Source organism: Pteronotus mesoamericanus, unplaced genomic scaffold, assembly GCF_021234165.1.
Source record: "Pteronotus mesoamericanus isolate MK-2021 breed Mesoamerican mustached bat unplaced genomic scaffold, CSHL_Meso_final contig_27, whole genome shotgun sequence".
NCBI lineage: Eukaryota > Metazoa > Chordata > Mammalia > Chiroptera > Mormoopidae > Pteronotus > Pteronotus mesoamericanus.
The window spans coordinates 8901732-8916895 of NW_026555115.1; the positions used below are offsets into that span (position 1 = coordinate 8901732).

At 52.5% G+C, this 15164-nt stretch overlaps 1 protein-coding gene across 1 annotated transcript in view; it reads left to right on the forward strand.

Annotated features, from left to right (window-relative positions):
- Positions 1-15164, forward strand: part of GLI2 (GLI family zinc finger 2) — a 245604-nt gene that overhangs the window by 200243 nt on the left and 30197 nt on the right. The window contains exons 4-5 of the mRNA XM_054575022.1: positions 4750-4952; positions 8253-8438. Coding sequence (XP_054430997.1) covers positions 4750-4952; positions 8253-8438 — 389 coding nt within the window. The remainder of the gene's footprint in view (positions 1-4749; positions 4953-8252; positions 8439-15164) is intronic.

The following is a 15164-nucleotide window of genomic DNA, read 5'->3' on the forward strand; positions in this document are numbered from 1 at the left end:
AGTGTTTCTGAGAAAGTGGGTGCCTGGCCCCGAGCAGTGTGGCTGTAGCAGAGGGGTCATGGCCTGCACACTCTGACCCTGCCGGCCTCTTCCGTGGCTTTATCATCCTGGTGGGTGGCGGCATATCAGCCCAAAGGCAGGACTCGTGTGTGAGAGCAAGCTGTCCTTAGGGCAGGGGGGTTGGCGTGTCGGGGCTGTTTGCAGGGTACATTCACCTATGGGGAGTCAGTGACTGTGTAATCCAGGCAGCGGGCAGGAAGGCACGTTCCAGAGCCCTGTGTGCACGGGAGTTAGAGTGCAGCTTTCAGATGCCCTCACAGCAGGGCCATTGATGGAACACCTTGGTGGCTGGGCTATCCCAAGAAATATACACGCACCCTGCTCTCTGAGAGCTGACAGTGTCAGAAGAAAGGGGACAGTAATAATGATGGCAATGTTGGAGGCTCCCGAGGGTCTACTCCACACCAGACTCTATGCTGACGTATTATAGCCATTCCTAACAAGTTACAGCAAACTTGGTGACTTAAAACAATAGAAAATTACTCTTTCACAGTTCTCTTGGTTACGAACCTAAAATCAGTATCACCAAGCCAAAATGGGACACAAAGAACCCTCTCCTGCCAGTACCTGGCCCTGCTAACCTGCCCAGGAGAAAGCCCTTGCACAAAGCCATCAGAAGGGGCATCCCTGGGTTACCAGGGCCCTTCCTTCAGCTCCTGACCCCGAGCGGCTCCTGCTGTGTCTGCGTGACTCAGCACCCCTCAGCTCTGCATTGTCTGCCTCTCCAAACAGGCTCCATGGGTGGGGTGCAGGGGCCCCGATCCCTGCCCTTCCGTCCCCTCCTCTCATTGCATTAAGGAGCACGTTGGTTCCTGCCCTTGTGCCTTGGTTCTGGCTGTGCTGTGGGTCAGACACCCTCCTTTCTCTACCCACCAGGCGAAGTCTTCCTCTTACTCTTCCAGCCCTGTGGAAGCCACACATCCTCTAGGAACGGGTCCCCATCATTCCGTCTTCCAGAGATGGCTCTGTCTCTGCGGGTCTAGGCCCAGCCAATGTGGCACTGAGAGTTCCATGAAGGCATGCCCGGCTCTCATCACTTATGCCTTCCCTTTCATCTCCTTTCAAAACTCTTGAGCCAGCACATGGGGAAGGGTCCTAGGACCTGATATTGGAAGATATAGGCTGGGTACATCCTTCCACCCTGTGAGTTTCTTCCGTTTACTCATTGTTAAATCTAAGAAGAGAGATGCCGAGACTGGCCGAACACCTACCAAGCACCCAAGGGCCACACTGCACGCTTTTCACACCAGTTCAGCCCATCCCACAGCTGCCCTTCAGGTAGGTTCCATTGCTACGTCCTGCAGGCATGGACACAGAGGCTCGGGGGCAGATAGCACCACCAAGGTCCATAATAAGTGGCAGAGTCATAATTCTGGCCCAGAAAGTCCATACTTTACCCACATGTGTGAAGGTTCCCCTCAGCCTGCACCCCACCCCCAGGGTCAGCATGAGGACCAACTAAGGTGAGGTCTGGAAGGGGATACCAAGCTGAACTTCTCAAGGGCAGAGACAGCAGAGGCAGAAGCTTGGCTCTTGGTGGCCTGTTGGAGATGTCACAGTACCAAGTCTGACTTCAGAGAGTCAGAAAGGCCAGTGTCCATTCCAGCTTTGTCACTAGGCAAGTCTCATTACTATCCTGAGCTGCAGTTTCCTTCTCTTTTAAATCGAACTTACATCCTACTTGCTAACAATCCCTATGGACAGAGAGCACTTCCTTCTCAAAGGGTCCAGCCAAAGCTGCTGTCTTAAATACACATGCACATCTCTGAACCAGTCACGGTGCCTGGGGATAGGGGATGCCCTGATCAACTGATCTTGGGTCACGTGCCATCCTACCTGCCTTCCTCAGCAGAAGAATGGACATGGTCCCATACAGATCCAGCCCAATGCAGGTCCAGCCCGAAGTGTTCCATGGGTATGGTCCAACCCCCCAGCATAACCTCTCTGTCTCTCTGTCTCTGTCTCTGTCTCTCTCTCTCTCTCTCTCTCTCTCTCTCTCTCTCAGCCCAATGCAGGTCCAGCCCGAAGTGTTCCATGGGTATGGTCCAACCCCCCAGCATAACCTCTCTGTCTCTCTCTCTGTCTCTGTCTCTGTCTCTCTCTCTCTCTCTCTCTCTCTCTCTCTCTCTCTCTCACACACACACACACACACACACACACACACACACACACACACACACACACACACACACCCCCCCCCCCCGTTATACTCCATCCTTTTTTGGACATGCTGATACTCATAAACTCCTATTCATCTTTCAGAATCCAACCCAAATTTCCCGTTCTTTGAGAAGCCTTTCCCCATACTTACAGGCACTTAGAGAATTTTTTCCTATGCTGAAGCCTTTATCAGATTTCCCACTGCTTACCTGATAAGCAGGTCTGTCCACTTGGGCTCAGAGCTCACCACAGTGCAAATGCTTGGGAGTATGAGCAAATATATGAAGAAACACCTGGCAGACCCAGGCTCAGATGAGTTCAGAACTGGACCGAGGGGAGAAGGCAATGCATAAGGGTAGTGTCCAGACTACATGGCTTGCAAAAAGGCTGACTCTGCAGTCCTGTTGACCGTGGCCTGCAGGTGTATGAGTGTGTGTGCATGCGTATCTGCCACATAGGAGACTACAACCATCTTTCAAAATGAGCTCCCGCAGCTGGCCCCTTCTCCCACCCTCAAGGCCACCTCCTTGAGTCTCTGCTCAGTTACCAGAAATTCAAGTCCTGGACAGGGCACAACTGAGACCAGGGCCAGGCCCCCACAGTGAGTGGCAGGGCAATAGAAGAAAGAAAGGGAGATTGCAGCTGGGGGTTAGCCTAAAGCAGCGGCTCTAGATTTCCCTTGCAGATGTCTTTCCTGATGAGGCCCCATGGCATGGTCCTCAGTTCACCAGGACTGGCAGCACCCTGCCTGCCTGGGGACTCTTAGTGAGGCCCTGGGATGGGACCAAGCTTCCAAGAAAAAGGAGGTCTGTTCCCTGAAGGACCGGCTTTGTAGGTTGGCAATTTTGATGTCATTTCAGTGCTGCTGGGAAGCCCCCTCATCCCCCAAATGCATTAATAATGCTTGGAATTCTGCCATTTGAAATTTATTCCTTTGGCTTTCTTTGGTCTGTGCAAATGACATCTCTTGGAACATTTCTGCCCCTGGATCCTTATCAGTCATTCACAACAGTGTAGGGGAGAGGTTCCAGCTCCCTCCTGAGGACGGGACTGGATTGTGTGTGGTGATGGGGTGGGATGGGATGAAGACAAAAAGGGAGCTGAACCGGGGTGGGGGGAGAGAATGCCTCCCATTCTCAGATGCTGCCCCTCCCCGATCATGCCCTCCCTAAGCCCCTCTCACAAAGAACCCCAGTCATCAGGAGCACCCATTTCTCTGCGGAGGAGATGGGCTGAGGCCCACCTAGATTGGTTGTGGCTCCACTACCTGCTATCTGAATGACCTTAGGCAATGGACCTAGCCTTTCTGGCTGTGTTCCTGTCTGTAAAATGGACATAAATGACTTAGTGAAATTTTTATTTGGATTAAAAAAGGAAATACACCCATGTGGCCCATGATGCTGACACTCAGGCAGCCTGTCTTGAGATGCCAGGTAAGGGCACAACGAAGGGCTGCTGAGTTGAGGGACATCTTGGGAGGTTTCCTGGAGGAGGTCTCTGGACGGGCATCCTCGGCTGTGTTGGCTGATGGGCCTGTGGTCTCGGCTACTGAATACCCAGGTTATACTGAGCTGTTAAGAGACTGAGATTCTAACCCAGGTTTGCCTGATTGTAACACATATTATTTCTTTGCACTCTGCCAAGTCATAGAGGGACCCTATTTTCTGAAAAAATGTGAAAATTAAATGTTGGTAAATTTCATTCCCAGTGACTTAATTGTGATTTTTCTTCAACGGGGATGTTTTGGAGTAGATGATCTTGAAACACCCCTGCAGCTAACATGCTAGCAACTGCTTAGAGGCCCCAGATGAGCGCCTGAACCAGAGAGACCAAGGCAGGCTCATGCCTGATCATTGATGGGCATCTGAGAAGGGAGGCTTTGTTAGCATTAGGAAGAATTTCATGTAAGGGAAGCTAAAAAATATATTAAACTTTTAGTTATGGCTTACGATTTCAAAACTCTTCTTGAATCCTGATCTTTTCCTTCATAGCTTCTCCTGTGCTGAGTACTTCACAGCAGTGACTGTCCAACTGAAGCCAAAAATTCTCCACCTTCAGGTTATCTCCTGATTCCCCTTTTTCTCATTTCTGTTAGGAATGTGAGTTCTTCGTATATTTCCATATTCTATTTTTTCATACATTTGCAAATCCATGCCTTCATTCATTTCTCAAGAATTGATTTGTTATCACGACGTGTTCAGCCCTGAGCCAGGCACTGGGGAAGCAATGGTGACAGGTTGCACAGGTGTGTGACCTGCTGAGCCTGTGGTCCAACAAGTACAGTCATGTGTGCAGAGAATTCCATCCCCAACACAAGACTGGTGGGTGGACAGCCTCACCAGGAGCTTTCAACCTGCATCCACTGGCTGACGTATGAGATTTCAGACTGTATGAAGGGTGACCAAAGGATACTGGCATACAAAGTGCAAAGTGCAGCTTGCTTGTTTGGTTCAGCTGCTTGGCAGCATTCCCTGCGTGTCCTCCTCAGCAGGCCATGCCTTCTTAGAAAGCTCCCCTTTGTCTCTGCAGGCCTCCTGTCCTGAGTGGCAGCCCCGTCATCTCTGACATCTCATTGATCCGGCTTTCCCCACATCCTGCCGGCCCTGGAGAGTCCCCTTTCAACGCCCCCCACCCATACGTGAGCCCCCATATGGAGCATTACCTCCGTGCTGTGCACAGCAGCCCCACGCTCCCCACCATCTCTGCGGCCAGGGGTCTCAGCCCTGCTGACGGTGAGTACTAACTGTGTGGTGTCCGGTGGGTACCAGACTTATCAGGGTGATCACTTAGTAAGTTATATACATGTCTAATCACTATGTTGTACACCTAAAACTAATGTAATGTTGTGTGTCAACTTTAGTTGAAAATAAAAAGAAAAGTTAAAAAAAATAAGCAACTGGCCCTGGCTGGTATGAGCGCCAGCCCATGAACCGAAAGGTTGCCAGTTCAGTTCCCAGTCGGGGCACATGCCTGGGTTGTGGGTTCAGTTTTTGGTTGGGGGCCTGAGAAGAGGCAACCAATTGATGTTTTTCTCTCACATCGATGTTTCATTCCCTCTCTTTCTCCCTCCTCCACTCTCTAAAAATAAATAAATAAATAAATAAATAATCTAAAAAAAACAACAACTAGTGCTCTGATATAGATAACTTAAAAATAAAATAAAATAGGTAAAAAGAAAAAGGAATCAGGTGAATCTTCTCAAAATCTGCCCACTGAAACTTTCCCTCTTAGCCAAGTCAGTGCCAAACTGGAGGACCCTTGCTGTGTGCACTTCTGAGCCTATGGTCAGAGGCTCCGGAAACACAGTCCCCATGGATACTTCCTCACTACCACCTGCATCGCCGCCAAGAGGAGTGTGTCCCCTTCCAGCTCCTGATGTGACCATGACATGAAACTGAGCTCTAGAGCTGAGAAGACTCAGGCTGTAGTTTCACAATGAAAAGGGTTCCAGTCTCCAAATGTCCAGAAAGGCTCCCTGAAGCATCAGGCCTGTCTCCCTGGCCATGAGGTTTGCCCTTTGCCTGGTTGTCATCAAAGAGAAAATAGACAAGGCAAATGGTTGCACCCACAGTACCTGAAAATGACCGGGCACCATTCAGAATGTGGCACCATTCTGAAATGGCCCCTTGGGGTTAAAACACAGCTCGGAACATTGCGTGGGTCCCCTGAATGGCCTTGACCTAGCTGAGGTGTGCTTAAAGGTTATGCTGCCTCCACATCGAGCCACTGTGTCCAGGAAAGTGTGCCAGTGCTTCCCCATGCCTCTGCTGAGGACCCAGCCAGTGACGGGCTGGCCTGGAGCATGAGGATGCAGACCAGGTTCTAAGTGCTGCCTCGGCCTTGACATTCACACGGGGTGTAGTGGGCTGAGTGGTGCCCCAAGAGGATTAATCCATGTCTTAATCCCCAAACCCGACAGCACTACTTGGTTGAACAAAAGAGCCTTGGAAGATGTGATTACACTAGAAATTTTGAATTGAGGACATCATCCTGGATTCTCCACTTGGGGCCTTAAATCCAATGACAAGTGTCCCTATATGACACACAGATGAGAAAACAACACAAAGATGGGACTGATGTGGCCAGAAGCCAGGGAAGCCAGCCACCCCCAGAAGCTGGAAGCAGCAAGGAACAGATTCTCCACTAAAACCATTGGAGGGAGGGAGTGGGGCTCTGCCGACACCTTGACTGTGGACTTTAGTCTCCAGAATTGTGAGGGAATAAAATTCTGTTTTATGAACAGCAGTGAACACCAAGGCTGTACTAACTTGTTATAGCAAATTTAGGAAACCGATATACATTAGTTTAGGGAGGAGGCAGAAACCAGCAGTTCCTGGGCCTGGGCCAGAGCGGGCCCTGCGGCATGTCTGTAGGAAGCACAAGGAACAGCGCACTCTCCCAGAGATCTTACAAATATTAAGGACTCAGCTGACAGCGATACAGCCTATGAAGAGTTAAGTGACGAAACAGGGCTGCCCTTGAAGACTTTGAGTTGACTGAGCTCTGATCTTATGCCGGATTTTGATATAAAACTTGATGTGGCTCCTACCACACCCACTTTTCCAGGCCCCAAACACACGAAACCACAAGGATGGGTTCAGCACCAAAGAGGATATGGCTAATTTGCAAGACCCTACCCCCTCGGATACCCAGAGGTCGCACAGTCCCTGGCCCAAGCTTACGGGTGACTGGAGATAGCATGTCAGGTTCAGAGGGCAGGGATGTCGGCTGTGCCAGCCCCAGTGCCTGCTGCTTGCAGGAGGCCTGGGAAGTTCACCAGTGATCTGAGGCAGCATTGGCCAGACCGTGCGTGCCCTTAGGATGAATGGGCACTCTGGGGAAGGCTTCAGGGAGGAGGGTGTTTCTGTCATGGACAGGGCAGGCAGAGGCCTTGGAGCATCAGAGTGCCTGGAGGCCAGGGCTCTCTAGAGGACGGAACAGGAAGAGGAGGAGGAAGAAAACAGGCTCTCCTACCTCTTGGCTTCCTTTCTCTGACCAGTGCACATGAGATTTTGGTATTTGCAAGACCACTAGCAGAGAATCTGTGGAGTACAGTGGCTAGGAACTTGAGCTCTAGAGTCTAACTACCTGCTGTGTGGCTTTGGGCAAGATCTTCAGCTCTCTAAGTGCTGAGGTCTCATCTGCCAAGGGGAGGGAAGTGGCCCCTCAGCTCACTGTGTTGTGGTGATAGCAAAATTAGAGAATGCCTGATTCCCTCAGCACTGTGCCTGCACAGACACAGCGGCACTCTGCATACACTGGCTGCTCCTGTCATTTGTAATGGTAATTGAAGTCGTGGGTATTAATACCCCATTTTACAAAGGGAGGACCAAGCCAGCTCAGAGAGGTGGAATCTTCCCATTTTGCACAGCTGGTAAATGGTAGCACTTGTGATGGGTACCTGTGGTCTTCAAGCTCCCCGTCCTTTCCCTGGCACCACAGCCCTGAGGGCCCCTGGAGAGCGTGAGTCTGCCCTCCCTGCCTGCTGAGGCCCAGGCAGGGCTGAGCAAGGGTGGGGGCAGCCAGCTGGGGGACGGGGAGCTGGCGGACTGTGGCAGATGGGGAGCTCTACCTGGACAGACCGGGCCAGCTCTCCACTGTGATCTCACCTTGCATTTCAGTGCGACTGACAGGGCCCAGCTGTCTGGCTTCTGTGTTCACATCCTTTTCCTTTGAAGCCTCTGCTGGACCATGGACCCTGTTGGCTTGGAGCTATGGGCTTCCGTGTGGTTTGGAGGGGAAGGAAAGAATGGGGTTTATGGCTTTGACAAAATGGAAGAATGTGGAGAGGAGGCCAGAGTCTGGTCCTCCACCCCATCAGCAGAATCACACTCATCCTACTCGTCTGCTCAGTGGGGACATGGACTGGGGAGCAGGGGGACACAGGGCTCAGGAGCAGAGGATAGACTAGACAGTACAAGGGGGACTGCCCAGGCCAGAGAGGGAGGTAGGGAGGGGGAGAGAGAGAGAGAGAGAGAGAGAGAGTTTGCCAGATTCTAACGGCTTCTTTCTTTCTTCCTTTCTGCCCACAGTGGCCCATGAGCACCTTAAGGAGAGAGGACTGTTTGGCCTCCCCCCACCAGGCACCAATCCCTCAGACTATTACCACCAGATGACCCTCATGGCAGGCCACCCCACGCCATATGGGGACCTGCTGATGCAGACTGGGGGGGCCACTGGCACACCCCATCTCCACGACTACCTCAATCCAGTGGACGGTGAGTGCTGGGCCAGGCAGTAGCAGGGAGCAGGACTGGGGATGGGGTGACAGTACCCTCTCGAGCCGAGAAGGGTGCTTACTGCTCCTTGGGGGTGAGGAGCCCTCAGGAGGGGTCTGGGATTTATCCCAATCCCTGCCAGGACTGCTGTCCACAGGGGCCATGTCTGAACCACACACACAGACTTCATGGGCCAGGAAGTGTTTGAGGAATTGCAGACACTCCAGGGAACAATACGACTCACCTCTGCCTTCATGAAACTTCTAGCATACTGAGAGAGACAAACAACGCTGGGAAGGGGCAGGGAGAACCGGGGTCGGGGGGGGGGGGTGCCATCTTAAATGAGGACATTGAGAAATCTTCTGTGGAAAAATGATGTTTGAACAAAGAATTGAAAGCCATGAGCTGTGCAGAAATAGGCAGGAAGAGTAATCCAGTTAGGTAAGCAGACAGTGGTATGCCTTCCGAGCTCAAGAAATGCCCAGAAGGCCCGTGGGCCTGGCAGCCGTGAGTCAGAGCAGGAGTCGGGTGCCAGAGTTCTGGGACCGGTCCTGTGGGCCAGTCTTAGTGAGGCTGGCTTTCGTGGGGAGTGGGGTGGGGCCTTTGGAGGCAGTTGGACAGAGGAGTAATGAGATCTGACTTATTTTTAAAAGTAGCCTCACCCTGACTGCTGATCTGAGAAGAGATTTAGGAGCAGTGTGGAAGCAGGGGTCTGGTTAGTAGAAGTGGTCATGTTTTGGACAGATTTTGAGGCTAGAGCTCAATTTGTTGCCAGACTGAATGTGGAGTTAAGGAGAAAGAAAGGCTTCAAGGACAGCCCCAGGGTCTTGGGCCTAAGTACTGGAGGACAGAGGTGTTAGTAACTGAGCCAGGCAGATTTGGCAAGCAGCAGATCAGGTGTTCATAGATAAAGGTCTTGGTGCCCGTTATATACCAAGTTCTTCCCCCTCCCACCAAATGCCAGTCACACAGCTGCTCTCGCAGGAGCACCATCAGCCCCTGACTGTATGCCCTGGGGTCAGGATGGAGCTGCTGTTGGGTCAGTGCCACTCTCCCTGCTGCTCTGGGAGCCCAGCCCAGAGATACCTGGGATCCAGGCCAGACAATAGAGCTGGAAACCACAGCAAGAGCCTGGCAGGTGGCTCCTGCAGATTTGTTCTCCTCAATCTCTGCCTGGGATGGCACGTTCACTCCCTGGTGACAGGGAACAGACAGGAGCCTGCAGGAGACCTGCCACACAGGGAAGTCCTGGTACCTGCTGGCCTGCAGGCAGTCCTGTGGGGCTAGGCAGAGCTGCAAGGCTCAAGATGGGCCCCTGCACCCCACAGGCCCCTCCCACCCCCAGTACTGTGCCCTGAACATCCTGCCCTCACCAGCTGGGGCAAAGCAGGACCCCTCACTTCCCAGGGCCTGGCTGAGATTGCACCTCCTCCAGGAAGTCTCTTCGGATGACTTCTCACCCCCACCTCTACTGGCTCCTTCTCTTTCTCTCTGCTCTGTTCAGTGCACACGTGCCAGAACCATCGTGTATGGTTCCTGAGCTCCTGACAAGAGTGTTCCCTCACAAGAGTGTTGCTGGGGAAGAGCACTTCCATCTTCCCAATGCAGCTCTCTTGGGTATTGTCCCATGTCACTCTCGACATGCCCTGAGGAACGTGACTAGAATTTGCTCTCTGGGTCTTTCTCTCCCCCTCCCTGTGCCTTCCCCAGGGTGGTGTTTAGCTCAGCACCAGGTACCTGGTATAGAGTGTGAAATCCAGCCTGCTGGCCCCTGAGCACACATACATCCACACGTTCCCCTTCTCTCCTCCTAACGGCCCTGTGGGTGCTCCCTCAGGGAGCAGGAGGGGTATTGGCAGATGGTGAGGTTGTGTACACATGACTTGTCAAAGAGAGAAGTCAGGCAACCACAATCTAGTGCATAAAAGTTGATACTGTGTTCCAACAGCCATGTCCTAATGTCAGATGACCCCAAATGGGTCCCACCTTCCAGGGTCCCCAGGTGGATGGCACTAGGCCAACTGGACAATGGGCAGCCCCAGAGAAACCATGGCTGCAGGGTCTGGTCAGGCATGCAGAGGGCAGGAGAGGCCAAATCAGCAAACACAAGCACCTGCTGTGTGAGAATGAGAATTGCCTCTGTTCTGTGCTTTTACGTACATCCCTGCATGTGACTCCCCTCAGCCATTTGCTAAGGCTGGAATTACTGTCCCTGCTTTAAAATGAAGCAAACTGGACTTCCCAATAACAAGTAACTTGCCTGGGTTGTGAGTCATGATTCCAAGCCCAGCTCTCTTGTCACTAGTGCCGTTGGCTGTTTCCTGAGCATGCCGCCTCCAGGCAGCACAGCACTGCACACATGACCAGCCAGGTGAGCCATGGCCTCCGGGAGGGTGTGTTCCAGCCCAGCCCAGAGCAGCTGGACCCAAGCCGGGGTGCTCGTAGAGGTGGTGGTGAGCAGAGTGGTTGCGTGGTAAGCTGTGGGCAGGTCTAGACCGGTGCTGGTCTGTGACATGTCCTCACTGTCTGTGACATGTCCTCGCTGTGACAGCTGGGGCCTGGAGTGGTGGTGGGACGGAGCAGGGTCTTGACGGTGATGCCCAGCCCTGCGCGCTGTGTGAACTAGCCACACTGAATGAGAGCTCCTGTGTGAACTTAGCTCAGTGCCCGGCATACAGTAGGTGCTCAGTTAATGCTAGTTTCAATCTCTTTCCACAAGTATCCTTTCCTGACTTCCTAATCCACCACTTCCTGCAGGATTTTGTCTCTTGGTTGTTGGCATCACTGTCTACCCCCTGCTTAAGCCTGGTGCCGCAGTCCTCCTGGGCACCTTTTCCTCAGCCCTGCCCCACCCACCCACCCCATCCATACCCTTCCCCAGGGCAGCCTAGTCTGCCTCATCTACCCTCCCTCCAGTCTTCCACTTACCACCCTCCTAGCACGGCCTCTCACCATCACTTTTCCCCTGGCCATTCCGCAGTCAGTCCCTGGGGCTCCCATCGCCCTCAGGGTAAAATTCAAACTGAATAACGTGGTTCGAGAGGCCTCCCTCTCAGCCTCTTCCTTCCCCATTTGCATGTGGCATTCCTACTAGTTCCTGCATCTGTGGGCTCCCCCTGCTCCTGCCTGCAGTGCCCTTCCTTGCAGGCTGGCCTGGCTCAATCCCGCACTGTGCCCTAGGACTCGGGTCAGTCGGCATGTCTCCTAGGACACTTCCCCAGTCGTGCCTCAGCCCAGCTGCTCCTCCCTCCTGGGGCTTCTGCGCCTCTCCCAGTGTCCACCTTTGGGACCTGAGGTGCTCAGACTGTATTGGCTGGCACTTCTCTATCTATATTCTAAGTCTGGAAGTGTGGCTGCCAAGGAGCAGGCCTCTGTGTAGGGGGGTGAGCACATGAGTGAGTGGCAGTCACATAAGAACCTGGGGTAGAAAGATGCAAACCCATTAGGAAAGAAACTGTGCTGGGGCAAGCAGCTTGCCACTTACAGGGAGCCTGGAAGAGGGCTGGGAACAGGGCAGCTCTGTGTTCTGGAGTGCTCAGCATTAGGCCATGTGTGGGGGCTGAGCATCTGAGAACCAGGGAGTGAGGAGGTGAGTTCATCAGTTGGCATGAGAGCGCCCTTCTCACATCAGCTGCTGCTGATTAACTCATCACCCCCACCGCAATCCTTTCTGCACTTCTGTCTTGAGAATGCCATTGGCTTCAAGGTGCAGAAGGAGGTACTGCCAGGTTCGCCACTGGCCTGAGTGGCATATCAGCTTTTCAGGCTGAGTGAGGCACGGGATCGGGGTGGGGGCAGGTGATTCTGAACCCTGATGGATTCCAGTTACAGATGATTTCTTTTCCTTTGTTCCCAGTAAGTTACAACCCAAGGAAATCAGAGCAGTTGAGTGGTCTCCTGCATTTGTCATTACTTAATACAGATTTTTTTTCCAACTAGCTGAAACTAGATCCAGAACCTTTGCTTCTGCTTTTTAAAATGATTTAGGTATTTCTGTTCAGGTTCAATGTGGATGTGCTGCTCACATGCAGCCCTGAGACACTCCAGTGCTCCCTACCCCGGCCCGTACCTCGCTTAGCCCAGACCTGCTCTGGGGTGTCCTGGCCCTGCCCCTTCTAGGATCCATGGGAGGCCAGAAAGCCCTCCCACTGCAGTGTTCTCTGCTGGCCTGGCTGCACAGATCCGGGAAGAGACCTCCTAGGAATCTTCAGTCCACTCACTGAGGGAGTGAGTGGATCTTCCCATCGAGTTTCTTTTTGTTCAGACCCTGGCAGGGAAAATTGTGCAGGCCTGCAACTCAGACAGCACAGCTCAGGAGACCACCTGTGGAAGGGCCTTGTGACTCTCTGAGGACATGTGTGTTCATGTTAGGAGCTATCCATAAACATGCCATGACACATAAGCTCTCTGCAGGTGCAAGGGGCCTCAAGAGCTTGCGGACAGTCAGGAAGTCTGGGCCAGGAAGTCTGGGCCCTCTCTCTCTGTGTGTTTGCGTGCATGTGTCTATCTAGTTCATTCTGAGGGTATTTGTTGAGCATTTACTATGTGCCAGGCATCTAGATTCCAGGGACACAGCAGCGCACTGCCTGCTGAGTCCTGCCCTCATGGTGCTGGTCCGCTTAGGCTCCTTGGCAGGACAAAGGATAACGTCCTAGGGCCACCCCTGCCTCCTCTCTCAGTATCTTCCCCTTCACATTCCAAGAGGAGGCAGAATTCTGGGACAGACAGGACTTTCCAGAGGCTTTGAGTGTCAAGCCAGAGTGTGGAGGTGGGTCTGCCAGGCTGAGGCATCCTGGGGCGAGGGTGTATAGGAAGGCTACCTGGGTCAGCATCCAGCAGAGCAGCATCCCCAGTCCACTTGTTGGCAAAGCACCAGCCCAATTTTTACCGTAGGCAAGTTCCATCTGCACAATTCTTTATTTAATACTACATTTTCAATAGACTTGCCTTTGGGGGTTAAATAAATGGATCTTAAAATGGAGCTTTGTATTTGTTTTCTGAAATGGGAACCTGATAATATCGGAAGAAGGCGTCTCTGTCTCCATCAAGCCTGTAATAATAACCTTGCTTGGGTCACATACACATCCTATGTTGGGGAAAACATCGTGGTGGCAGAGAAAAGGCCAGGAAGTGGAGAAAGAAGCCTGTGATGGGGCTCCCGTTGACTTGAAAAACCAGCCCTGCCATCCTCCCAGGGAGGGAGGCCAGGCTGCGGGCAGGACAAAGGACATTTCCCGTGGAAGCCTGTCCTCCCTCCACTGGGAGCTGTTTGGCCTCCTGGTGGTTGATGAAGGCCCACTGCCTCTTGTTCTTAAAGGAGTCTGATTTATAGCAGGAAATGTGAGGGGTGATGCTACATTGGAAGGTGATAGATAACCAGTCAGGGAATCCAAGGTTATCATTCTGCCTAGTGGTTCTCTGGAGAGTGGGGGATTCTCAGGGTGTCACCAGAGCCCTAAAATGGAATTTTCTCGTGTTATGCTGTTGAGTATTAGTGATTTAACAGCAGCACAGCAGCAGCTGCACCCCCTCCCACTCCCACCACATTGAGAAGATTGAAATGTTTCCGATTGAAATGTTGTTTGTTTACAGCCCGTATTTCCTCGAGCTGTATATTTTATTGTCGTATTGACACTAATTTGACTCGGATGTCACCTTCGTTCTGACGCCTGTTCTTTATGCTGCCTGTGGGTCCAGGGGGGTTTTCAGAAACCAATTACATTGATCACACCACAGAGAGGCAGGAGGAGCTGATGGAGGGACAGCAGAGGCCCCAGTCAGGCGGGAAGTCTGTGCCCAGCTGCCAACAAGAGGAGAGACTGAGGCAGAGGAGACCTGCCTGCAGGTTCTGGAGGGGCAGGGCTGCTGAATACATGCAGAAGCTAATGGTGCATACAGGTCATCTGGTAAACCTGCACAAACATTTCTACAAGACAAACTCTATGAAGACACTTTACAGATGAGGAAGCTGAGCCTGGAGTCCTAAGTATCTCTATCCACATCACAGAAATAGGAAGTGGTTCTGGTCAGCCTCAACCCCAAGCCTGTGGGCTCTGAAGCCCAGGTTGTCTCTATGAGGGAGATGAGGGGGCTCTGGATGGCCAAGTGTGGAGTGGGTTAAGATCTTCAAGCTGAATGTCCTTGAAACTTTGCCTCAGTGAGTCCAGAAAATAACGATGAGGGGTTGGGCCATGTAGGATTGTTCCCTGATCACTAAGGGGTCGGGGCCCATGAGCCTTGCCACAAAGTTGTGTCTCACTGTCCCCAAGGAAGGTGTGTTCCCTTTCCACCAGCCCTGTGCTCAGGACAGTTAACATCGGGCAAAAAAATGGCTCCTGGAAGTTCCTTCAGAGCCAAGTTCCCTGCATCCCTCTGGCTGCCCTCAACTCAGGTTCTTGGGTCCACAGTAGTCCATCCAGAGCTGTGGATGATATGCTGGTCAGTAGCCCATAGCAACCCAGAGGCGGGTGCTGTTGGCCCATCTTACAGGTAGGGAACCAGCTCTAAGAGTTTCAGGAACTTGCCCAAAGCCACCCAGTTCAAAGCTATTGAATAGGATTAGAACCTTGGTTGGCCTGGGCCCAGGACCTGTCCTCGCATCCCCTGCCCTTCCTGGCTATCCCAGGGAAAGCAACCCCCCTGAGCACTCTGGGGTTGCCTAGGGTCGTCCAGCATAGGTGGCACGTAACGAATGCTGCTGGTGTGGCCTCCGTTATTCTCATTTGT